At 38.5% G+C, this 26817-nt stretch overlaps 1 protein-coding gene across 4 annotated transcripts in view; it reads right to left on the bottom strand.

Moving 5' to 3' along the window:
• CACNB1 (calcium voltage-gated channel auxiliary subunit beta 1) overlaps positions 1-24918 on the bottom strand; it is a 101659-nt gene extending 76741 nt beyond the window's left edge. The window contains exons 1-3 of one of the 4 annotated variants that reach the window (XM_058179666.1): positions 24633-24918; positions 20328-20414; positions 359-478 (exon numbers count right to left, since the gene is read on the bottom strand). In XM_058179666.1, coding sequence (XP_058035649.1) covers positions 359-478; positions 20328-20414; positions 24633-24719 — 294 coding nt within the window. In that variant the 5' untranslated portion in view covers positions 24720-24918. Of the gene's footprint in view, positions 1-358; positions 479-7607; positions 7713-20327; positions 20415-24632 lie in introns of those variants that run through there. The other 3 variants (XM_058179669.1, XM_058179670.1, XM_058179667.1) reach the window with 3 other exon arrangements.
• Between the last annotated feature and the right edge of the window lie 1899 nt (positions 24919-26817).

Genomic DNA, 26817 nt, shown 5'->3' with positions numbered 1-26817 from the left:
AAACAGCAGGAGGTGTGCATTTGTGATGAAATTTTTGACATGAATATAAGCTATCTTTTACAACAAGACTCAGTAGATGTAAGAGAAGCTGTCTTGGTTTGTCCATCTGATGCAAAGGAAAAAAACTAGTGAACTAGGATTAGGCGTAACTTCTGTTTTTCTCATTCATAAAGTGTAGGAAACATATTTTGATCTTCATGGAAACTTCTGTTTTCCTGTTATTCACGTACTGCATTCATCCTTGGAATGAAAAGATGGTATGTTTGCCTCCCAATCTAAAGCCAGATAAGCAGGTGACTTTGCAACAGGACATCTTCTGAATCCCAACTCTCTAACTCTGCAGGAAGACGATGCTTACCTTGGCTTTATCCAGCTGTGCCAATGCTTGACGCTCTGCTTCCTTGCGCAGGGCTTCACGGTCTTCCTCCAGGGACACATCAGAATCAGATGGGCGGCTGGTATAGGACTCAGCTGAACCCTGAAAATGCGTGAGGAAGTGAAAAAAAGATGAAGTCAAGCCCCTGATGCTTGCCTGGGCAAGGAGAAGGCACTAGTGATGTAATAGAGCTATTTTCAGTATTAGTCTAGCACAAAAGGACACCAGATGTCGCCTGAAAGAGGTGGCTGTCTACTGTGTAATACTCAAATAATGGCCTATAACTCAATTAATGTGATTGCATATTTCCAGAACATTGGTAAAGAGCCCTGACTGAGCATCTGGCTGACTGGATTAAGTATGTATGAAAAATAAAGCATGAAGTTCTACCACAGAGCAATCGTGCCTCTGGTCCCCAGGCAATTATTTGTTGCCAATAGCAAATGGATTTTGGTATAGTTCAAAATGCAAAAAAAAAGGTCTAGTTCCTGGGCAGCCCTCCCGTCCTTTTTCCCATCGGATTTCCCCTTCTCAAAAAAGGAGAAAGTGGGAAAATGCAGATTAGCCAGCTGTGCAGGGATGGGATCGCTTCTTTAGACCATTGGAAAGAACCTGTAGCTCCCAAGTAATCCAGAAATTGAGTAGCTCCACCTGGAGGGAGGTTCCCAGATTAAAATAAACATGTTTGGGAGTCACTATTGGGGAAGACAAGGGAGATGGATTAAATATGGATGGATTATATGGAGGATCCCTCGCAAATATGGAGGATCCCTCGCATCCTGGACATAAACTGTTTCAACTCCTACCCTCAAAACGACGCTATAGAGCACTGCACACCAGAACAACTAGACACAAGAACAGTTTTTTCCCGAAGGCCATTACTCTGCTAAACAAATAATTCCCTCAACACTGTCAGACTATTTACTGAATCTGCACTACTATTAATTGTTTCATAGTTCCCATCACCAATCTCTTTCCACTTATGACTGTATGACTATAACTTGTTGCTGGCAATCCTTATGATTTATATTGATATATTGATCATCAATTGTGTTGTAAATGTTGTACCTTGATGAACGTATCTTTTCTTTTATGTACACTGAGAGCATATGCACCAAGACAAATTCCTTGTGTGTCCAATCACACTTGGCCAATAAAAATTCTATAAAAAAAATTCTATAAAATTCTATTAAATATGATAGAGTTAATAGATTAAAACAAACCTTGTACTTATTTTTACATTTGGTTTTGCTCTAGAGACAGTTTAACCTACCTCTTATTTAAAGATTTCTTTTGAAGAGACCACTCAATTGTTACATAGCAATTTATTCTGAAGGGCCTAATAATTTTGCCTCTCTTAGAACAAGTAAGTATCTTATAGTACTCAATTTTAACAATTGTTTATACTGAGCAATTTCTTTTGATAGTATTAATCTCTCAGAATTGATACTTGTCATTCTTTGTTATTTTATAGACTAGTCATGTTTATATGTCATATTTAGATTTTATTGCTTTCCTGCAACCTGTAAAGGCCAGTGGACTATGTTCAGTAAAGGATTTATTTGATTACCATTGATTTACATTCAGAAAATTGAGAAAATGTACCATCTTGTCTTGAAAATACCTGATTGGATTCCTCCTTTTCTTATGATTTGATCCTATTCATGTTTCCTTTAAAAGAAGACCATTCAGTTTAGCTGTCTTCTTTTCTAAGTTAATTTTATTTGTATATCTGATCATTTTCTGCAGAAAATAGTAGTCCTCTACTTACAATCACAATTGACCCAAAATTTATGTTGCTAAGTGAAACCGTTGTTAAGTTTTGCCCTATTTTATGACCTTTCTTGCCATAATTGTTAAGTTAATAACATGGTTGTTAAGTGACATTGACAGATGGTTGCAAAAGGTAATCACAGGACCCCACATCTTTAATATGAGTCAGTTGCCAAGTGTCCATTAGCTTGTTGCAGCAGTCATAAGTGTGAAAAATTGTCATAAATCACTTTCTTCAGTGCTATTTTAACTTTGCACAGTTACTAAATGAACTGTTGTAAGTTGAAGACTACCTATATCCCAGATGTGATGCATTTAAGTATGTCCATATTCCCATGTTGGTTATCACAGGCAAACAAACTATCTTGCTGCTAAATCTTTTCTGAACACACAAGTAGTAATTATCCTGTCTTTTTTCAGAGCTTTTTGCAGGAAATAATGTTTTTCTCATGATGAACAGATAATTAATGCTCCTGGCAATTCTTGAATAGCGGTCACTTGACGGGAGAGAGTCTGAGGGGCTGAAATGCCACTGTTAATTAGCAGCCCCCCAGGAAGCTTAGTTAAGAAGGCAGAATTTCTGCAAAAGCTGAAGTGAGGAAAAGTCTCAAGGAGTGAGAACTCTCCAGGCAGTTGCCAATCAAGTAGTAAGAAGGAAGGAATAGGGGTGCTTATTTAAACCCAATTGTATACAGATTATTTTTTAGTTCGCCTATTAAGGTACTCTGTGGGAATTTGATTGCTTTCGGGAAAATGTTTCCAACTCCAAGAGGATATATTTCCATTATTTAAGCCCAAGGTTTCCTACACATTGCCCATTATTGTCACTGTTTGCAAACATAAGGGAGGTTCCCACCAAAAACAGAAGCTACATGAAGACCAAAAGGCTTGTCTAGCTGATTGTGTAATTGCAAAAAGCAGGCCATTCTGCAAGCTAAAGGAGTGCAGCTATTTCCTTTTAGGAGAAGAAGACTGGACAGCTGAATTTGCCCAAAAAGCTGGAAGTAAAAAGCTGATGTCTTGCAAAGTGAAAAGATATGGTGGGATTCACAAAAAGAGAGTCACAGGGGAGTTCAGAATAGGAAAAATTGAGGGGGAAAAACCTTGCCCTTCCTTTTGACTCTTCCTAGGTACACACAGTAAAACTTGATTTCTGCTTCAATTTAAAGACTGAAAATTCACATGGTAGCGGCCTTTTTAATCCAGAGATACCTAGATACCGAGGTAGTTTCTATGCCCACAAAATGCACAAACGGCACAGCTGCAATTGGCCTACATTCCATGTGGGTATTAAGCCGCATCTCAGCCTGATGTACCAACATGTGGTATACAACAGAAGATAGAGTTGGGCAGATTTAGGCACAGAAATAAACAAAAACAAAATCATGTTTTAAGTAACAAGTATACTATAAAGAGTGGCAATATAGAAACTAGAAAAATCCATTTAAAAAATACTAAGCTTGTTATATGTGAAATCTTCTCTTTGTGAAAAGGACATTTGGGGGAAGATGGAGTTATCCTACCAACCCCTACCACTACAAAAAGAAAAAAAAAACCAGAATCAGAATATTCCTGAGCTGGAAATGAATGTCAAGTAGTACTGACTGACCTCCCCAAAGGTCCTGTCAAGATCTGTCCCAACTCAATAACTTTATCTGATTTGAGAATGGGTCTTCAAGTTATGTTTCTTTTAGCAACTTTTTGACCTGTTTAAAAATGGACAATTTCCCTGGACAAGGAAGGTTGAAAGAAAAAGATCAGAAAGGAAAGAGATGCAGATTAGAACCCTGACAGAACAGAGGGAAGCAAAAAAAAAAAAAAAAGATAAAATCTGAGCTCTGATGTTTTCAGATGCGCCACAGTAATTTGGCAGACATAAGCAATGCAAGGTACTGAAATTGGCATATGCAATTACTCACCGCCTCTGAATCATCATCCCATTCATACAGGTACATCCTGGCAGGTGGCAGCTCAGGCCTACAGGGTACAGCACAAACGCTCCTCCCTGTGCTCAAAAGCATGCACAGAGGCACTGGCTTGGAAGCTGAAGCCACAGCCCAACACTTCCAGAAGCACAAAACTGCAAATAGGCAAGAACGGCAAATCCAGCCAGTGGCACCGGCTGTCCTTCTCCCACTTGGAAGAGAGATAAAAAGGAGAAATCTGGGCAAGAGTCTTGCTGGCTCAACAGCGTCTTAGCTTCCAATGCATGAGATCTACAGACTGATGTTCGAAAGAGCCAAGTGCTGATGACGTTCTTCTGAGATGCAAATGGCTTATTCGTTTATGTGTTGTTCATTAGCAAAGCCGGTATGTGGTTTAGTTTATCTGTAATATGTATGCATAAGAGCCTCATTGTTTAAAACCAGTGTAGACATTAAGGGTGAATAATCTGTGATGGAGATGTTTTGGAACATAAAATTGACCAGTGGCAAAAGTGACAAAAACTTGGCTTGTGGCAAGTGGCAAGAGGATTTGTTCACGTCATAAACCATTATTTTATATTATTAAAACAAGCAAAAATGTGAATCCCAATCCTTGCGGTTTATTCAGAAAAATCATGATTAACCAAATACAGTGATGTAAGTACTCAACCAGAATTCCCAATACTAGTTGAATACCCACATCAATGTATTTGTTTAGTCATAGTTTTGCTGAATAAACCACAAGGATTGGGATTTACATAGCATACCAACCCATAGATCCTAGTTTAAAACGGCAAGGGATGAATTTACATAATGCACTAAGCTAAACAAGGTCTCACTCATCATCTTCAGGCTGGTGCTTTCAGCTTTGTGCTCGCACAAGCACAAAGCCGTAAGCACCAACCTGAAGATGATGAGTGAGACCTTGTTAAAACGTTGCCAAGATACTCTCAACCTTACACGGGAAAAGACCCGAATATGCCAAGACCTACATACCTATACCCGTGAAAACCTACGAAAACAAATATATCCAAAATCTGTATATTTAAGATTTGTTTCCCACCTAATCTAAGGTCTCAAAGAAGGTTATTTCATTTTATTTATTATTATAAATATTTATCATATTTATTTATTTTATTTATTTTCCATAGCCATATCTAAAAGTTGAAAACTTCTCTGAAATAAATCTGTGGTTTTATTTTTGAACTGAACCCTAAATTCTAATTTTCTAATTGTTTTTTTAATTCTAAATCCAAATTACTGATCCCTCTTCAAAGTCTTATTGTCCAACTAATCTTTGGAGAGAAATAAATCTGTGTGGTAATTTTAATTTCAAAGAGAAAAGTGGAATTTATCAATCAGACAAATTTTGCAATACTTTTCTTAGAGGTTTTTTTTTCTCTATATGGATGATATTCTTGCAAAATAAAAATGAACATGAGTTTTGTCATTTTGCTATCACAGCCTTGTTACATGCAACCCTATTCCCATTTATCTGGAAATCAGTCCTGCTATACTTTTGAGGGATATGTTAAACTGCATAATAAAACTTCTGCTTAGAAAGCTACTTTATGCTACATCAGGCTGCCTCATTTAGCCCAGTCTTGATTTTACCTCGATCGGTCATGTCACAGTAGGGTTTCAGGTAGAAAGTTTTTTCCACATACCAAGAATTAAAGCTGGGGACTTGGCATATTGATGCCAAGAATATCCTCTAATCCTGAGATGGACATTGCTGAGGGATTACTATATATGTCCCTATAGAGAAACACGTATTTTATCCGATCCATAGAAGACATACATTTCCCTTCTACCAGGTCTACCTTCACCTCAAAGTCAGTTTTGATGTACTGGTCCTGGCAATCTAGGGTATAGTGACCAGACGTCCCGCTTTTGGCGGGACAGTCCTGCTTTTTAATACTTTGTCCCGCGTCCCGCAGCATTTCAAAAAAGTCCCGATTTTTTTTCCACACCCATTCTGAAAATGGGAGGCGGCAACACAAGAGGAGGAGGAGGAGGCGGAGAAGGGGGAGTGGTGGAAAAGGGGGCACGAGATCGCCCGCTGCCTGGAAGAGCCGAGAGGAGAGCCGGGGAGAGCTGAGAGGAGAGCCGAGCCTGCCTGGAAGAGCCAAGAAGCAGCAGCTGCTCCTCCTCCTTCAGCCAGGTGGCGAGAGTCAGTGCATATGCGCAGCCCCCCCCTCACCACCACCCCCGTCAATGGTGTCCCGCTTTGCCATCGCTGAAATCTGGTCACTTTAATCTAGGGTCAGCAGAAAGAAAGAAAGTAGCCACTAATTAATAATGTGCAAGTTTTAAGACTTGCTTTTTGAGAAAAGAATAGAATAGAATAGATTTTTTTATTGGCCAAGTGTGATTGGACACACAAGGATTTGTCTTGGTGCATACGCTCTCAGTGTACATAAAAGAAGCAGAAGCAGATGATCCCCCATACACACACACACACATACACACCAGCTTAGCCCTCCTTCTCATCAATTGGGACTATCTACTGGGCATTTCTAAGGAGTGTAGCCATATCTGGAAAACATCAGATTAGAAAAAGTTGATCTAGCCAAAATTGTCAGGAAAAAAGTGGTGGAAAAACAATGAATTGAATTTAAAAGGCAGATGACATTTGAATACAATCACACTCTTTTATTCTAAATTCAATTAATGTGAAGCTATCACCTGACACTCTATTTATAGCTATATGAGTTTACAATCATCACTATACCATCATAACACTCAAATAAAAATGATTCTAGTCATTCCAATAAACAGTGAAAGAATGAATCCCTTTAGTCGTGATGACTGCATATGCAAGTGTTAAAAGTACTAGCTTACATGTAATGAACATGGACCTTGCAAGATTTCATAAGAATTTATAAGATCTTATCTTACAATATGGGAAAGAACAACAAGCAACTTTCCAGATTAGGATACAATCCTATATAACATATCACAAAAGAAACTTGGAAAGAAAAATCCTATTAGCCTGAAAACTTCAGTGTTCGTTTATTTACTTCAAACCGCTATTTTTTATAAAGCATTTCACACCCCTTCCGCAACCAAGCAGAATCATTTCCAAGATGTAAAAAGTTGGCAGAGATTTACTTCTAGCTCCCAAACAATCAAGATTTAGGGGTTGGCTGACCGAATAGTCAGACCGAACTGTAATATTGCAAATTATATTTGGAAAGGCTGCTAAGTAGAAGAAGGAAAATAAAATAAAAGGCTGTCACAGTACATTTGCTTTGTAAGGGGGAGATTAGAGTAGAACAGGTAATGGGACAGTTTTTCTGGGGGTAAAAGAGAAATGAAAAGATGGGGAAGGAAGGAAAGAATTTGGATTGAACAGATTTTCTAGTACTGTGGCATTAAAATGGCTAGGAGGGTACTAGTAGGGTCTATTCTGAGCTTAAAAACCCAAATTCAGGTTGGGGGCCACATTAATGACAGGGGGGAATGGAAGGCTATGGAAAAGGGGTGTTTTCCCATGAGGCCAGGTAAGGCTAAGAGACAGAAGTGCTCACCAAAACGGGTCTGGGGTCTTTGCTGCTGGGCGTCTCCATGCTGCCTAGGCCTGGTGATATGTGGACAGAGGTGGCTCTGCCTGATTCCTGGGCTCTCAGGTTACAAACATTCTGCTACATTAGCAAACAGCTGTGGTATATTTAGACTAGGGACTGGACATCCCAGCAAGTGTGTGTGTGTGTGTGTGTGTGTGTGTGTGAGGCTAGGCCAAAGTCATTCTAGCTGATGCCCAGTCTGAAATGAGGGGTAATTTAGAAAGAAGGAAAGAGCATCATCTTGTGGAGAATATGGAAATCCAGTGGTATGTATTATAGGATTAGACTACATATATGTATACACATATGCATACCCAATTATATATTTTATAATTATTCCAAGGAATAGGAGAATTTGAGGCAAGATAAGAATATCCCTGTTTTTGTCTGGAGTTGCCACCACACCATTATCTTTTGGGGGTTTTTCAGCAATGACGCTACTATGATCACAAAGGAGGACGTTTGTCATTAAGAAATCATTGAAGAAGTTCTTCTTCCTTGAAGAATCTTCTACCAATGTTTTGCCCATAAGACATGTGGCTTCCCTCCCTGGAAATGTATGCAGAAGTTTAAGCCGATGCAAAATGCAATAGGGCAAGAAGTTATGTGTGTTTCTGGTAGAGCACATATTATACCTCTGCTGCACAAGCTCATCTGCTGCCAGTTTTTTTCCAGATGCAATTCAAGGTACTGGGATTGACTTTTAAGGCCTTACACGGTATGGGACTGGGTTATTTGAGGGACCGCCTTTCCCTAATTTCATGTGCCTTTCCCTAATTTCATGCATCAGATCTCATAGAATTGATATGTTACTAGTTTCAATGTTGATAATGCTATATTTAGTGGGCCCAATGCAGTGAGCCTTTTCTGCTGTGGTGTCTGTATTTTAAAATATTCTCTTCCCTGAGGTAAAGTAGGTCTAATCAGTCCTAACCTTCCTAAGGTCTCTCAAGACCTGGTTATGCCAGCAGACCTCGGACCTCCAGGAGACAGTGATCTCATGAGGTCACTCCTTTATTATTTAGTATCCCTCTATGCATTATTTTTTTTCTCAGTATTTTCCATGAGATGGGCAGCCATACAAACTTGATTAATAAATAAATAAATATAATGAAGATTTTGAAAAGGTCATTTGAAGCCAATTCCAGATAGAGGACTTCTACAAGTCCATAAAGTTTCTGTTAAACTCTTCCAGCCACCCAAAAAACAGATTATGCTATAATGTGAATATCTGCCCAGTTATTGAGAATTCTTCCTGAGCAGACTAACATTCTTCCAACTGATCAACAGGGAAGCACTGACACTGGCAGGCTGCCAGTACTCCAGCAAGTTTGGTTTTGTAACAAAAAAGGAAGAAAACAAGTCTGTGCAAGAAAATAAGATTCACATAGTGTTCCAGAGATTTTCCAACTACAGGGAGGGTGGAATCCAGGAGAAAATGCTAATGAAAATTACTATCTATGGCGGTAACCTCAATGTTCCATGGAGTTCCATCTTCAGCCAAAGTGAAAGAAAATGGGCTCCATTTATGATACTACTGTGTGAATAAATGCCAAATTCCTATATGGAGTACTCCTTAATTGTTTTTAAATCCAGCATTCCAATCCCAATTGGAATGAATAATTCAGTTTTCAAGGATCTTATTCCCATGCATTTAAGATCTCTTTCTCAGGTAGCCCACTTTATATAAAGCAGTAATTTATCTACCATGCTCATACCTGGAGGTTTTTTATTAGCCTAAAAAGGATGATTCAAACTGTGCACCAACATAACAGTTCAAATCAATGTGATCCATGCTAATCCTTCTTCCAGTGAATTAAGTCATTTTAACCTCTAAGCTTTCTAAATGCACTATTGGATGTACTTGAAAGAGACAAAGAATGAGCTAGCAGGTAGTAATAAAAGACTCTAAGAAAAGATCAGCTTTTGGGGGAGAAGGCAGAATAGGTGGGGGAAGCTCTGAGATAAGAATATATTTTACACCACCCCCCATTGTGGGAAATACTGGGCAATTAATAAGAACCTAATCAAACAATAGAAGCAATGGGATATTTATTTTCCGTTCTCCCTGCTTCTTGTCTTTGCGGCTATGCCTGCCCCCTTGATGGAGAGCTAAAGGCTCTCTACCAAAAAATGAACTTGTACACTCTACTTCTCCTCTAAAATAGTGACAGAAGCAACCCCCTCATTCTTTTTTTCTTCCAAGTGATGAAGTATATCCAAGTATATCTTCCAGTATGTTTGCTTATACTGTATTATAGCTGATTGTCTAATTTGCTTCCATGTCGACCCATTATATTACAAATCAATTGGTTTACTTAATGTTGGTTTATTGGATAAACTACAAGTCATTTGATTCCACAATTCCTATATTATAAATCATGGTTTACAAATTAAAATGGCCGGGTTGGGTTTATATAATAGCCAGTGCTCTCTGCATTCAGTATTACAACAACTTTATTTTTGGGGGGTGGGAATTGGAATTTAGTATTATAATGAGTCCTGGAATTTAAGAATTTCTGTTTTCTGAAATAGTGGGACCAAATGTCACAATTACCCTGAGAAAACATCTTCCCAAGCAGGGTGTGGTGGGAGGATTTGGGTTTTCCTTAATCTAATCCATTAGCTATGCACTCAGTGAAAATAATTCAGAATTAGTTCTCTGGATCTTGCACGAATACAGGGACAGTACGTCTGTTATTCTTTAATGGACACATGTCTTCTTGCAGGCCTAAAATACGACGCAACTTCAAATCTAAAATATGATGCAACTGCTTTAACAGTTGCATTAAAAACACCGTTAAAGACAAATGTAATTGAATGAAGAATTAGGAGTCTTCTGTACCTTATCTGTGGAATAAAATGAGTTGGTTGAACATTAATATAGAAAATGTGTGTATATTAAGGACTCACATATACATTCCAACAGTGTTATGCTTTTCTCTATGAGTACAAGGCCTTCTGCTATCATTGTCCTTACAAACATTTAAAAATGATTTAACCTTTGTATGACATTTCTTAATGTCATAGACTCCCCTAAGATTTTGTTGATGCTGGTAATTCTGCATCTTACAAACACTGCTTCCTTGACCCTTTTCCTGTAAATGACTGAATCTCTATTTCAAATTTTTATCCATATAATTACATGGCATCCAAATTTTCTGACAAGGAGCCAAGAGCAGCACACATTCTTACCATAGCTATAATTACCGGTGCTGTAGGGAATTTTGCTGAAAAATAAATCTGAACACATAATACACACAGTGAATATATTCACACAATAAATTGCTCTGGGTAGCTCATGACCTGGTCCAGGGTGTGGCTGTAAGCTTCAAAGTAGATGGAGGTATCGTGTAAGCAGATACGATAGTGAGGAGATTTTTAAGGTTTTTTTACAATTACATTGCTATGCCTATTTCAGGATTTACAGTACATTGTTTTATTTAAAATATTTTTCATGAGTAATATTATATGCGCATGCATGTGTATTTGTGTGCATATTTCTCTCTGTGTGTATATGTACAATTAATTATAATCTCTATCTGTTTCGTCCAGAAATAGGCAGAAACTGTCAGTCTGGTTTTTTAGTTATCGTGGTCAGAGCAGGGCTCTGAGGATACAAAGATCTGAAAAACTGAAAGGGAATCCACAGATGTACATATCTGCATTAAGTTGTGATTTACTTATTGAATAACCTATGTTTGGCTGAGTTTAAACAACATACTAACCATAACTCATAAATAAACCTGGTTGTGTTCATGCAATCTACTAGCCTGAGGGTATCATGAAGAAGAAATAATAATAATGATGTGTCTAAACCTGTTTAAACCCAAATCTCCTTAATATCATAGGATAGGATAGGATAGGATAGGATAGGATAGGATAGGATAGGATAGGATAGGATAGGATAGGATAGAATAGAATTTTTTATTGGCCAAGTGTAATTGGACACACAAGAAATTTGTCTTGGTGCATATGCTCTCAGTGTACATAAAAGAAAAGATACCTTCATCAAGAATCATAAGGTACAACACTTAATGACAGTCATAAGGTACAAATAAGCAATCAGGAAACAATATGTTTTGCATCCCTCTTCTGACTCCACACATTGTTCTCCCAATTACTTCCCCACAGTCTACAATCAACAAGATATGTAAGGGAGGGTTGGGATGGGGGAAGAAGAACCCTTCCCTTTTGTAGACTGTACTGTTGAGGTCTGAATTGTTAATTTGGGATCCAGGTTTACACAATCCCCCCTCCCCCGACCAAGAGAGGACATTTGGTTTCTCCTGCTGCACGTTTTTCAGACAAGAAATTTGTAATTTTTCTCCAAACCAGCTTGAGCTTCCCTTATTCAAACTGCTCGCTCTAACACTAACAGCCCCTTGCTAAGATTCTAAAATAACTTTTTGCCATGATTTGTGTCCAGTTCTCTAAGCCTGGACTCATTGTGATACTCTGTACCAGAAAGGACCTCTGCTGTAAATGAAGGGCTTGCATAGCATGACAGCCTTTAAATGTGTGCTGGTGCTGTGCTGAAGGATCGCTTAGGGATCTCCTCCATAGCAACTGCCTCCTTCGTCATCACTATGGCAATGCAAGTCTAGGTCACTGATGCTCTCCCTCACACTCTTCTTCCATTTCTTTGTTTTTTTCCATTCACACATTCAAAACAAAGTTCATGTGCATGATGTATGTCTAAGTGGCGTACAGAGGCTTATAATATCAAATGTACAATGTTGACTTATAGAATACACAACCCAGTAAAAAACAAACTGAAGAAACCAGATGCTCAAAATTCTACTTCCCTCTATTTTTCTCACTTGATCTCATTTTAAAACAGCTATGTTGGACTTATATTAAATACAGCATATTCCTGCTTTCATTCATCAAACAGATGAATGGAGCAAGATTGGAGAATTGGTGTCCCTTTACAAGCAAAATTAAAGAATTGGTGGCCCTCTAAAAGAAGGCTATTGGTCTCCAACTTTTACCAGTCCCAACCAATATAGCCAGGAATCTGGGCTGATGGGAGATGGAGACTGGAGGGCCACAGCTGCTCTCCTCTCATGAACCAATGAGACAAAATTCCATCCAAATTGCTGAATTAGTTGCTATTAGCAGCAGCCTTCGTTTGATATTTTTCCAATAAATTAGATTTATTATTCTTTTACTTGTAACCTTTAAAAAAATCATGGGCAGGGTATAATTGTTTTCAGAGAATTTTTGAGCCAATTTTCTGAAGTGGATACATTTAAATTAACTTTTGGTGGACAAATGATCAATTGATTTTTTCAGTACTTGTCCATGTTTCCTGATTTTAACATGGCTCTCCATTCAAAATGTTTAGAATAGGTCAGGTTACAATTTGTTATTATTCTATTTATTTTATTTTAGTCCTATCCACAACATTGCATTCTTTTATGCATTGTCTCTGTCTTCATAAACAGAGACCTTCTCAGGGTGACCCAGGCAATTTCTATTCCAGAGCCAGGACTATATCTAAATTAAAATATGTTTCTCCTATTTGGTTTATAAATGCTTTGATAGATGCTTCACTTCTGTCCTCCCAGACACTCAGCAGATGAGAATTGCTATAGCAACCTCATTGCCTCCCTGTGCAATGGAAGAAATGTTTTCTGTTTATTTTTTATTTGCTAAGGCAAGAAACTGACAAAGCAGCTGAAACAGACAAACATGAACAACAAAAATATTGTAGTGGGGAAGTGCAAATGCTGGTTCTTTGATCTCAGATGATAACTTGGAGAGTGTAAACAACCACCATCACTTGTCAAAAAATTAAAAAATGCTTAAATCATACAAAGCAGTACTATAATGTGATTTATCTAGGCTTGACAGCATCACTATGGATTGCAAATCCTGATTTACAGTTTTGTGTTATACACAAACAGGCTTGCTTAATGAAGTTATGGTTTGCTTAGTGAACCAACTTTCTGTGTATATTCATACCTTCTAAGAAGCAGGTAACATTTAGCCAAGATGTTAGCGTATTTTGACAAGTAGGCATTCTTCAAAATCAGAATTAGATAATTATGTTCTGCTCTGATTATCATATAGGCTTTGTTTGTGGCTTGTTTAGCAAGTGCTCAAGAAAATATCAATCTCATCTTCTCCTATAGGACAACAATGATATTGGTGAATATTACAATGGCTACATTATTTTAGATGGGTGAGGAGATAAAAGCTATTATAACACTGTAAATATTTTACACTCAAGTTTGGACATGACTGAGAATAAAGTTATCTCACCTGGAAAACACAGAGGAGGTAAATCTATAACTAGTTTATTGAAGGCTAATAAATTATTTCAGAATAAGTTATTGTCTCTGGAAGCATATTCCCATCAGGCCAATATGTTTATTGTGGGGATTCTGAGCAAGCAAAGAAAAAACAACTAATTCTTTTTTGTAGAACTCTAAAATATGAAGCATTAGCTTTGCTAAAAGAGCTAGATAGAAGTTTTTTCTTTCCATACAGCTGAAGAATCTCTGCCACATATTGTGAGCTTTCTCATATTTTTCCATATATATGAATTCAATTGAATGGCTACCTCATATTAAATTAATCCTTCCCTTTAGTTAACACATTTCCCACCATGTACATACATTTTCCCTTAGGTATGTATATACTATTTCCATATAGATTAATCCCTTATATCTCATATGTTGGTTTCTTAAGCTGATACATGTAATAAAAATGCTGTTGCTATTTTAGATCATGCCCTTGTGATGTTTATTACAAAGTTTGATGAAAAATAAAAAAAATTTTAAGTGGCCCTTAAATATAGCTTTATAAAATGATATATATTAAATAAATATAGGGACTGGATTATGTCATTTTGTGGGATACTGCCAAAGCATTCACCTGAGGTTGTATTATTGCATATGCTTATTATAAAAGAAGCAACATTTAGTTTAAAAAAAAGACAGCATTAAGCAATATTTAAATATCTGGTTGACTATATGGCCAACCATAATAATAAAAAGATAGATTTGCTTAGAGCAGCTTATATCCTGCAATAATTATTTTAATATTAATAAACAACAACATCGCCATATCCCAAGTCCTTGGAAAGGACTGGACAGGTTGACAAAAATGCCAAACCCGTTAAACATCTAGCTTAATTTAGCAACAGTAGCTGAATTTCTGACTGTTAAATATCTCATTTGGTATGGATTTATATGGGCTTATAAAATTCTGACATTATTGGATCTATAATTGATATTTTTACTTTAATTAAAAATAAGTAAAATGCAGCAATTGTAATTTCTTTGAAAACTGAAAACGGTCGTTATATTGTTTAGGATGTTTCTTAGGTGCTTTACTTTTGGTTTCTCCAAAACGTTGTCCTTTGGTTTAATATGATTTATTTAACCCACAAATCACAACATTTATTTATTAAGTGATTAATAAATTTATAAAGCTGCCCATCTCACCAAAGGTGATTGGGCAGTACACATCCAAAGATAAATCAAAACGTATAAAAACAGCAAATAAAATACAAAATTAATAATATTTCTAAAAACCCATAAACAGAAACATAAATGAAGGGGAATAAAAAAATTGACTTCTCAACAGTGGACTATCAAGACAAATCTCCAGTTCTATAGGAACCCCAGGCCTGGGTACATAACCAGATCTTGAGGGCCTTTTAGGAGATCAAAAGCATTTGAAGGTAAAGTGGGATAGGCTGACATAATCAGGGAGAAGCTATCCTTCAGATAGTCTGGTCCTGTGCCATGAGGGGCATCAAAGGTTAAAATTAGCACCTTGAATTGGACATGAAAGTAAACTGGCAACCAATGCAGCTTGCAGAACAAAGATGTAACATATGCTAGTCTACGAATGCATGTGCATGTCCACACTGCTGTGTTCTGTATCAGTTGATGCTTCTAGATAATCTTCAAGGCCAGCCCCATTTAGAATGCATTGCAGTAATCTGTAGGCCCCTAGGACATGAGTAACTATAAGAATGACTTGCTGATCCAGGAACAGACACAACTGCACCCAAGATGAAGCTATGTGAGGGCCCTCCCAGCCATGACTGCCTGTTGTTCATATTAGAAGTTGAGAATCTAGAGGACTCCCAGGTTGCACTCTGGGTCTGTCTGGGACAAGTGTGTCCAAACTTGGCAACTTAAAGACTTGTGGACTTCAACTCCCAGAATTCCGCAGCTGACAAAACTGGTCTGGGGTAATGCATCCAGCCCTAAAGATGGCAGCTGAAGTCTGTTCTTGTTCCAGGTACCAGAATAAGACAGGCCTGACACTGCTTAATTCACCAGGGGGAAAGATGTATAATATAATTAGAATACTGATGATATCCCACTCCATGGTGATGGATGAGCTCACCCTTAGGCCTCATACAGATGTTAAAAAAGATTGGAAAAAATCACCTCTCTAATAAAAATTATTATTAAAAGTGTGTCTTTTTCTTAGATGCATTTGTGTGGTTGTGGTTAGGGTTGCCTAGAAGGATCAAAATCAATAAGATGGCTGACAGAGCACTGCGATGCAGACTCTGTTTGTTTTAGATGTATGTCAATGCCACTTCCAAGTATAAAAGGAGTGGGGCTTGAATCACAAGCTCTATCCACCATCTTGCTCATTTTGACGCTACCACCTTTGCCTGGCTGGTTGTGAATTATCATCAAAGATGCTCTCTTTCTCTTTTATTTACATCTTGTTTTAAAACTTCTCCCAAGTGTTAGTATGACTTCTGAAAGTCTTAAAGGACTTCCCACTTACACAAGGAGTGGATTGATAGAATATAAGATTTTGCTTTATATTTATATATCAAAAAATTCATGCATGGGTGTGATATTATACATACCATATGGAGTTTGACATCACAAATGTTTGTAACATATGAAGATTATCTATCTATAATGTGTAAAGAAAATCTATCCATAACATATGGAGAAAATCTATTCTGTTGTGCTGGCTAGAAGTTTAAAATGACTTGATGCACGTACTCAATCATTAATCAATATTTATTCATTCAGTCACATCATTCTGTCAGGGTTCCAAGGAACACCCCCAGTTCCAGTTTTGGAAGACAATTTTCTTTTTGCTTCTTAACTGCCACATTCCTTCTGATAAACTGGACTACCGTAAGTCTCTAGGTTGTGTATTGATTCCTTTGTTTGCCTTGGAATAAATTTTCTTTGTAAATTCTCACTGTTAGTATATTTTAATTTATCCTCTACCTTGATACAAATAAATAAAATCTAGATAGAGAGTTTGTAATTGTTTTGAGTATGTGGACTGAGATAAATATGATTCAGAAAAATTTAGCTCCAAGGCTGATTTCTATTTGGAAATTCCTATTTTTATTCCATTAAATTACTTTAAGCAAATATGTAGATCATTAAATACATTTATTTGGCAAAACATGCTGTGATATTTAATTATTAAAATTGCAATGATCTATTTAGAAATTAATTTTCCATACTTTTTCAGGATTATTGTTGAATACTTATTTTAGGCTCAAATGCTGGTTTGAATAAGGAACTGGAAATTCAGAAATTCCTCTTTGGATTCATCTTAAAAGCTGTTTTATTCCTTTAATACTGGGAAATATTGAGATTTATGGGAGAATCACTTTAGATGCATACAATTAATGCCACAATGTATGCATGAAAAATATTGGGTTGCAAATCAAATTATGACATTTTATCCATAAAAAACAACTCTCATAAAAAACATAGAATTCGTTGGAAATACCAGTTCAGACAAACCGGTAGCTTTTTTTAACTAACGGTTCGGATGAACCAGTAGCTTTTTTTTACTACCAGTTAATCTGAACCGGTAGTTTTTACCACTACCTGTTTGCCTGAACTGATGTGAACCAGTAGCATTTCACCCCTGCTTGGCAGATTAGCCAACTCAAGGATTTAGTATTTTGGACTATCTGATCCAGGTGATATTGTAGTTTTGAAGTGTTATTGTGGTGGGAGGTTTTGTAGAAATTTATTAAAGCTCCTAAATCAGTAGCCTATTTTGTACAAGGTGAAAGAAATTGATGACACTGACATCTTAGAAATCTAGATGTTCCAGAGCTCAACTGAATGGAGTTCCCTTGCATTAGAAAAAATTCTGTAGTAACTTGTGTTATATAAATTACATTATTGGCCTTAATTTTTATCATCTGAAACACAAAGTCCTCACATTTTCAAGAATAACAGGAACCCATTCCTCACAAACATCTTTTAAATATTGATGTGATCTCCGGAAGTACGAACGTCCTATTTTGATAAACCAATGGAAGCTTGCCATAATACTTGGGTGGCAAATTTATAGTCAACCCACTGAAGTTTCTTCATACCACAGAATGTCTTGCTGCTACTGCTTCAAAATTGTGATATTTTTCACTGTTTTAAGGTAGAAAGCATATTAGAATTACAGCATGTCCTATAGCAGGCTTAACAAAGTTTCATCCTGAAAACCTTGAAACATGTCTCCTCTCCAGCATAGTTTAGGAACTCAGCAGATAACTGCATTTGGTTTATCATCATGTACGACCCAACTCTTTGTTCATCACCTCAACACAGAATACTTTTTCCCTCTGTCTCTGTTGCTTGGGTCATTTAGATCCTTCATATACAGAAGGGACAGTTTAGGGCATGTCAAATTTTTCACTTTTCAATTTCCAAACATTAGAGGTGCTCAAAGGTTGTGACATGCCTTGGGGATTATAAAGATATTTTGGTTACTTTAATATAATTTAGATGTGCTTGGTAAATAACTACATAAATATAATAACATTTTAACGTTTTATTTGTTTCATTTGAAACGTTCCATTTCATAGATCCAAACCTCAAGAATCAGTGCTATTCAGTCAGAGTGGCTTTCTCCCAGGTCCATAAATAGAAGATTACAGTTCACATTCCCAACTACCACCTGCTGCTGCTTTATTTTCAGAGCACTTTATGAAAAGAGACCTAGGAGTATGCTTTAGACCAGGGCTGTCAAATTCCTGGCCCATGGGCCAGATGCGTCACATGCTGGCCTCACCCACGCCCAGTTTAGCAAAGGGAGGGAAGTTCTGATACGTCACGTGACACCACCATGACGACATGAGTTTGACACTCCTGCTTTAGAGTGTTCTCAAATACAAAAACCAAGTTTTGATCTTCAATGGGGATTTTTTTCAGCCACTTAATTGCTTCACATGGGGAAAGGGATGGACTTATAGTTGCAAAACGAAATATAGTATATGGGAAAAAAAACTGGTACCTTTTTAGAAGAAGTGAGAACAAGAGTAGGAAAATAAATTGTAGATTTACATCTTGGAAATGAAAAAGAAAGGATGAAATAAATGTCTCATCATTTTATTTCCCCCCAAACTTTAGAGACTTTTGACTTATTGGCAATATTTTAAAAACAGGTGAGAAATACAAAAGGAAACAAATAAAAAGTTCAGCAAACAGATGAAGTGGAGGAGCATAAAATCTCTAGACCAAGGAAGAAATTACTGAAGTGTATATGGGAAGGAAACCAATTTCTTCCCCACACTGAAATTCCCCTTTTATTTGTTGTTCTTTGAGCTGCACATGTACAACAGGTGAAGAAAATGGCAACATTGCAATAAAAAAGTTGTGATGGGTGGAAATGAAAGCTCGGAAATATGTGAATTCTGAAATTAAAGTACATTGTTAAGAAGAGTATTGTTTCCACCAGTGGCCCATTCCCGGAGACTAGATATCTACAAATTCTCATCAATGGTTATGGCTGTGGCATTTTGGAGCTGAAGACTATTCACCTGGAACTCATCATGGTTGGGAAACACTTTGAAAATATATTAAACCATGGGCTTTCCCCATTGTTGAGTTGAAGGGCTGTTCACCTGCCTTCGAGTCAGCAGAAAACTAATCTAGGTTAACATTTTCTATCAGCATAATATTTGCTATCCCTATGGTTGATCCTTTAATTCGGCCATTGTTGCCTCTGTTTCAGCCATTGGGTTACTTCACTTTCCTTGAGGTGCCCTTGGAGGATGCTTGAAAAAGGGGGTGGGGATTAAAAACTACTATAGCTGAAAATAGTCTAAACTTGCTTGTTCATGTTGGGCTAGGCAGATGGATCTTCAAGGAGTGTAGTCAAAAAAAGTCAAGATGGTGGCCATGTTGTGTTGTACATAAAAAGCAGATGGATCTTTAATTAGTGTTGTGACTGCCATCTTGCCTTTTTTGACCACATCCTGCAAACACCCCTGGAGGGGAAGCAGTCTCATGGGGACATAGCAGAAAAACGTTGCTAAGAGTTGTTTGTGCTGTGGCTAGGTGCAAGTGAGGAAAAGCCCCATGACTTAATTTAGAAATATGCTCACCTCAGAATATACCAACCACCTTACGGCCAAGCATGAAGTTTATAATTTAAGAATACATATTTAAACAGTTTGGTGTAAAAGCACCAGATTAGAGACAAGGAGTTCTAGTATAAGCCGTGGCAAATTATTTCACAAATGCAAGGAACTAGTCCATGCAGTTGACAGGACTAAAACTGAGTGGAAGTCAAGTAAGAAAGACAGAAAAACAGCAAACTACAGTTTAGTATGACATCAATCCAAGCCTTTAATTTCTAAGTCATGGATTTAGTAGTTGTCTCCTGCTCATCTTCCTTTCAAGCATAATTCATGCTCTCTTTTTTGGTTGCTCTTACCTGCCTGACGAAGCTGTTTGACGTTGTGTCAGAAGAGGTGCTGCCATCAGAGCGTTTGAAGCGGTTCTTCCTTTTGCTATACTTCCCCTAATGGGAAAAACATAGAAAGGACATGAGTAGCATGAATTCAGAAAATCATACACAAGTAGCTAAGTAGCAGTGGTGGGTTGCCTCCGGTTCGTACCGGTTCTATAGAAATTGGCAGGAGGCTCTGCCTATTGACCCAAATGTCATCAAAAGTGATCTGTGCATGCGCAGAAGCTTCTGTGAATGCGCAGAAGAGTGTGCAGGGGCACGAGTGGAGTACGCACACACAATGCAAACCAGTAGTAAGGATAAGTAGAACCCACCCCTGGGTAAGTAGATGACCAAAAGTGTGGATATACACAATGCCGCTGTAAAGCTATACTCTAATCCAGCAGAGAGATAAGATAAACCCCATCTTCAGACAGTTGAAGAACACGTTCCATATTCTTTAAATTAATGTTTCTCAACTGCGGTAACTAAGTTGTGTGGATTTCAACTCCCAGAATTCCTCAGCGAGCATGCTAGAGATCTTCAGAGAATGCTGCAGGTGCCATTACATGCTGCAGAAAAGATTTGATTGTTTCACCCAAATTCACTTGTTTTTGAACAAGACACAGTGACCTGATTCACAAAAAAACACTAAATCATAAGTTATGATTCACAAACCCCAATAGCATGGCAATCCCCTCATAAACAAACTGTGCTATGTAAAGGTCTGTTACAATGCTACTACCTCTTTTGCATGTAAAGCAAAAATGAAAAGCCAGAGACCATTAAAAAAGCAAACAAACCCCAAAACAATGTATCTGAAGTGTAAATACCTTAATGGCGTATACCACCATTTCATGGCTTTTGTTTTGATACATACAGGTCAGATCCCGAAATTCACACAAGCAAGCACTGGAGCAAGAACCAAAACTTTGAGCCCAACAGTTTCACATGCCATGGCTTTGCAATACATTGTAATTTGAAAAAGAACTATTGTAGAAAAACACATGCTTTTTAGATGCATTATATCAGGAATTCTGCAATGGGAGAATCCTTTATTGGCTTGATTGAACTATAAACTTTGGTCACCCTCGTATGCAACACATCAAAAGGGTGGGACTTCATTGTAAAGGTTACAATTATCATATTTACTTTTTTTGTTGGTCCTTTTTGTTCTTGCTGAATATAGTGATTTGGAAAAAATTCCACCAGTACCTTCTTTAGGAAAAGTTAGGAAGAGTTGGCCTAATTATCATAACCAACATTCCTCACTTTTTTTTTCCAAGCTGAGAAAGAAACATTGGTAGTTTATTGTTTTTCAGATCTTATCAACCAGATACCTAATCCAGTTTAAGAGGGTAAACTGTGAACTGTCAAGCGTCCATGTTCTTTAACCATGAGCCTTTTTAAAAATTCAGTCTGGATCATCCAAATTGAATATCAAAGCTGATTTATCAGGGATGTGGGAAAGCCTACTGAGAGGATCGTGAATAATTTTCTGAGGATCGATATTACACTATAAATGACATAATCCAATCAGAAGATTATTGAGCAGAAAAAGGTTAGAGGGATTTAGTGAAATTTTCATTTAGGGAAATTAAGAAGTTCTACTAAAAGTAAAATGGAAAAGAGAGCTCCTCTTCCTCCCCCATGCCCCCCCCCATGTAACCATAAGCAGAAAGACACCTTGCTTACCCCCCCCCACCACATATATTTGCTGGTCAGTTAATTCTTACACCCAGTACAGTTATAACCTGTGGCTTTTTCTTTTCATAAGAAGCTAGCAATACCAACTTCCTTTTTTAGGAGAGAGGATATCAATTTAAGCTTCTTTTCTTCACCTGCTTCTAAGAATCATGCCTCCGTCCATATCCCGAGGGAGAATGTTCACTCCCCCATGAATCAACCCTTTGCACTGAACCTGAGAAGGAGGGAGGGGGAGCACACCAGGAATGAGCCAGACGCTACCCAAGCATGTCTCTAGAGAGACAGAGAGAGAGGACAGCTGGTTGAGGAGAAACCCATTGTTATTAGGCCCCCACAGACATGGTTCTCGTAGTTCTAAGGCCAAGCAGGGCAAGAAAAGAAGGCAGAGATGAAGCTGGTATTTTTAGGCTTTTCCTCTCCCTGTTCTAAATCAGGCACGTGCGTCACTCATAGCTGCAATACGCAGTCAGGATCCAACACGTGGAGGACCATGAAGAGCAGGACAAAAGAATTGCCAGAAGATGTTTTAGCTCCAAACAGCCCACTACCACCTCACATATATTGAATTTAGCATTGCTTTTGAGGCTACCTGCATGAGGTTCATTTTGCAAAGGACCACACATTCATCCATCACAGAAAAATCTAAAATAGCATCTTATATCCCATTTGATTCTTTCATCAAGTGAGAACATTGGAGATGCTACTTCCTTATCAACTTGATCTCTCTCTGTCTCTCTTCCTTCTCCTCCCGCTAAGATCTACCTTTATCTTGAAATGTTTTAAAACTTCTGATGTTCATAAAAGAGCACAAGAAAATTGATATTTTCTATCTTGGGATCATATCAAAGGACTCATGTAGCTCAACCTCTTCTCCTAATATATTCTGCCACTGAGTTCTATTCTCTCATTATCCATATACATCACAATAAAGAGTACATTGGCATTTGCCAACTCCCACTCCCTGTCTAGATTTATTAATATTCAATATTTCTCTCCTCTCTTTTGCTCATCAAAACCCTACTGTACAGCAGTTTCTGAGAATCCCTTATTTCCAGTCTGGGTCAATAATTTATCCCTTAAAAAGTGTCTGGCAGATAAAAACACCACCCATTTTCCAATAATCCACCCAGTAAATATTGTTTCGGGAACTCTTATAGCTAAAATTAGCAGTTAAACAAACATTTAGCAATAGTCAATATGGTATCATTATGCTATAACTGTTGGATATAGGAGATGTTGAATATAAACTCCTTGCTTTGAAAAGTTAAAACACAGGAGTAGAAGATTATGGGAACAAAGTCTAACACATCTGAAAGGATGAACTGAACAATCAAATCATTTCCCCCAAATTAGCATATTTCATCTATGCATCTTCTATTCTGAAAGATCGAAGATATTTCCATCATTCTGTCAATTCTTATCTATCTGAAACTTGTTCTTAGATTTATCAGTTTCCTGGTTGAAGTGGCTGAAGAAGCGTAGGAGGAGAAAAAACCTTTATTACCAAGTCCCAGGTTTTCTCAATAGCTAGATATATAATTAATTGTCTTCATTGAGTCCCCTAAAAACATTTTCCCACATAAACTGTGGAGATCATTACCAAACCTGAATCCACGAGTCTTGATTTCTATTTGAGAAAAGAGCCAGATGAAACATCTGAACTTCAGTGGCAAACAATAGTGGTCATTTAATTCCCAGGGCACTTTCCTGATCTCAACTGGCTGGAAATTCTGACATATCTGGAAAGATGCACTAGTAATCAAGGGCTGATGCACTTCAAAAAGTCTTTCCTGGAATCAGCCTGAAGAGCTTCTCCTATTACCAGTCTCAAAAGCATCTTATTCTTAACCAATTTGTATGACGATTGGATATTGGGGAGGGGAGGAAGAGGAAGTGCTAAGAAAATATGAAAAGGCACAAACACCAGATCATGTATCCCTGTGAAATTGAAGGACTGAGACAGGGCGATTTCCCACTTTCAGTCTGATCTGAAAGTGCCGCCGCCCGCCGTTGGCTGTGGATAGATTTAAGGATCGTAAAGGAGAAGAAAAGGGCCTGAAGCTGAGCAACACTTTTCACCGGACCGAACGGCTAGGCGAAGCCCCCATGTCAGCCCTCCTTGCACCCCTTTTGTCGTACTCAATGAATTGCATCTCAGCACCCATCCCAAAGAGCCTGACTTTCCTGGGTGGCCGGCAGTTCAAGATCAGAGGCAATAGAGGGAAGAGAGACAGAAACCGACAACGTGCCCTACCACCCCATCCTCTTCCAGCAAAAACATTTCTCTCAGTTACGTGCTAGATTGGGGAAAAGGTGGAGAGGAAATAACTCAGCTCAGAACGTGGGTGCCTCAACCCGGGTCGGGTCTTGCAAGGTCCCCACGATCGCATCCACTGGATCTCTCTACTCCCTCCTTCTCCCGCCGCCGCGGTTTTTCTGATTTTCTCCCCGCCCCTGCTTTCTTTCGGACACGATCTCCACGTCCAAAGTTTCCCACATCACAGCCATGCTATCCTCCGCCCAATGGACTGCAAGGCGTCCGACCGGTGCAGCCGACTGAAGAGCGGGCTGGCGGTTACGCACCTGGAGGCCAGGGTTGTCTAAGACCTCCATTTGGATGTCTTGGCTGGAGCTGTAAGGTGTGCGTGACATGCCGCTGTCCTGCACCATGGAGACGCCTGTGCTGTCGGCTGACCTCACGCCGGACTCATGGTGAAAGCCAGGGAAGATTGAGGTCGCCTTTCGCCTGCCCAAGGAGCCGACCACCAGCCTCCTCAAACCCGTAGCCTCGGCATGGCCCCTCCTGACGGCTAAGATGAGCAAGCAGGGCCCCCTACGCGCGCGCCGCCGCCGCCGCCGCCGTGATGGATGAGCCCAGCGTTCCAATCATAGGGCACCGCCTACGAGCGCTTCCTGGCAACTGGCAAGGGCTGACTGCTGCCTTCAGTTCCCCAGGGGAAGGAAGAAGGGGTGGGTGTGGTTTGAGCCAAAGTGGGGCCGAGCAGATGGCGGAGAGGGGAGGGGAGGGCAAGATGGAAGCGCCTGTCAATGGTCTCGCATCTAGTTTACCTTCCTTACAAAGATCCTCTAGAGTCCACCTGCTGCTATCCCATCCTGGAAGCCAGAATGGAAGGAAATTGGTCCAGTTTCCCATCTGGTTTATAGCTAGCTACATTTTTCCCTGTTTGTTTTGTCAATTCACCTTTAACATCTCCCTCTGTCCCTCCAACGACCATTTTGCTTCCAACTCAGTTTTGTTTTCGCTCTCTCTATCTTCCGATGAAATCCCTACAGAATTTGGGTCATGCAAGAAGATTTCAGGTTGTAGCTGAAAATAGCCAAATCTGACTACTGACCCTTTCTGGACCCTGAAACTAAGCAGGGTTAATACTGAATGAGGACCATTAAACATTCCCATGATTGGGAAGTCAACCTACTACCTGGCAAAATGCCATGACAAAGCACTTCCATACAGTTGCCAAGAAAATGACCAGGAATTAAATTTGGTTCAAATGCATCATTAAACACTGATAATTTCTCACACTCCCCCCCCCACCCCAGCTATAAGCAAAGAATAGCAAACTTTACAGACTGGAAAGTTGAAATTGGTGGGCCAATTCAGGATTGCTTTAATAACACAGAACCCCAAATTAGCCAACCATAGTTTTGTCTAACATATCGAGTGAACCCAAACTGTATAATTAGTTTACGGTATTGTACAAATCCATAAAATCTATTTGGTTAAAATAGCTAGAATAGAATAGAATAGAATAGAATAGAATAGAATAGAAATAGAAATAGAAATAGAAATAGAAATAGAAATAGAAATAGAAATAGAATAGAATAGAATTTTTTATTGGCCAAGTGTGATTGGACACACAAGGAATTTGTCTTGGTGCATATGCTCTCAGTGTACATAAAAGGTAAGTTCATCAAGGTACAACATTTACAACACAAATGATGGTCAATATATCAATATAAATCATAAGGATTGCCAGCAACAAAGTTACAGTCATACAGTCATAAGTGGAAAGAGATTGGTGATGGGAACTATGAAACGATTAATAGTAGTGCAGATTCAGTAAATAGTCTGACAGTGTTGAGGGAATTATTTGTTTAGCAGAGTGATGGCCTTCGGGGGAAAAACCGTTTCTGTGTCTAGTTGTTCTGATGTGCAGTGCTCTATATTTTGAGGGTAGGAGTTGAAACAGTTTATGTCCTGGATGTGAGGGATCTGTAAATATTTTCATGGCCCTCTTCTTGATTCGTGCAGTATACAGGTCCTCAATGGAAGGCAGGTTGGTAGCAATTATTTTTTCTGCAGTTCTAATTATCCTCTGAAGTCTGTGTCTTTCTTGTTGGGTTGCAGAACCGAACCAGACAGTTATAGAGGTGCAAATGACAGACTCAATAATTCCTCTGTAGAACTGAATCAGCAGCTCCTTGGGCAGTTTGAGCTTACTGAGTTGGCGCAGAAAGAACATTCTTTGTTGTCCTTTTTAATGATGTTTTTGATGTTAGCTGTCCATTTTAGATCTTGCGATATGATAGAACCTAGAAATTTGAAGGTTTCTACTGTTGATACTGTGTTGTCTAGTATTGTGAGAGGTGGAAGTATGGAAGGGTTTCTCCTAAAGTCTACCACCATTTCTACGGTTTTGAGTGTGTTCAGTTCCAGATTGTTTTGGTTGCACCACAAGGCTAGTCGTTCGACCTCTCGTCTATATGCGGATTCGTCATTGTCTCAAATGAGACCAATCACTGTTGT

Source organism: Ahaetulla prasina, chromosome 4 (assembly GCF_028640845.1).
Source record: "Ahaetulla prasina isolate Xishuangbanna chromosome 4, ASM2864084v1, whole genome shotgun sequence".
NCBI classification, from domain to species: Eukaryota; Metazoa; Chordata; class Lepidosauria; order Squamata; family Colubridae; genus Ahaetulla; species Ahaetulla prasina.
This window is presented reverse-complemented; position numbering and strand designations above follow the sequence as displayed.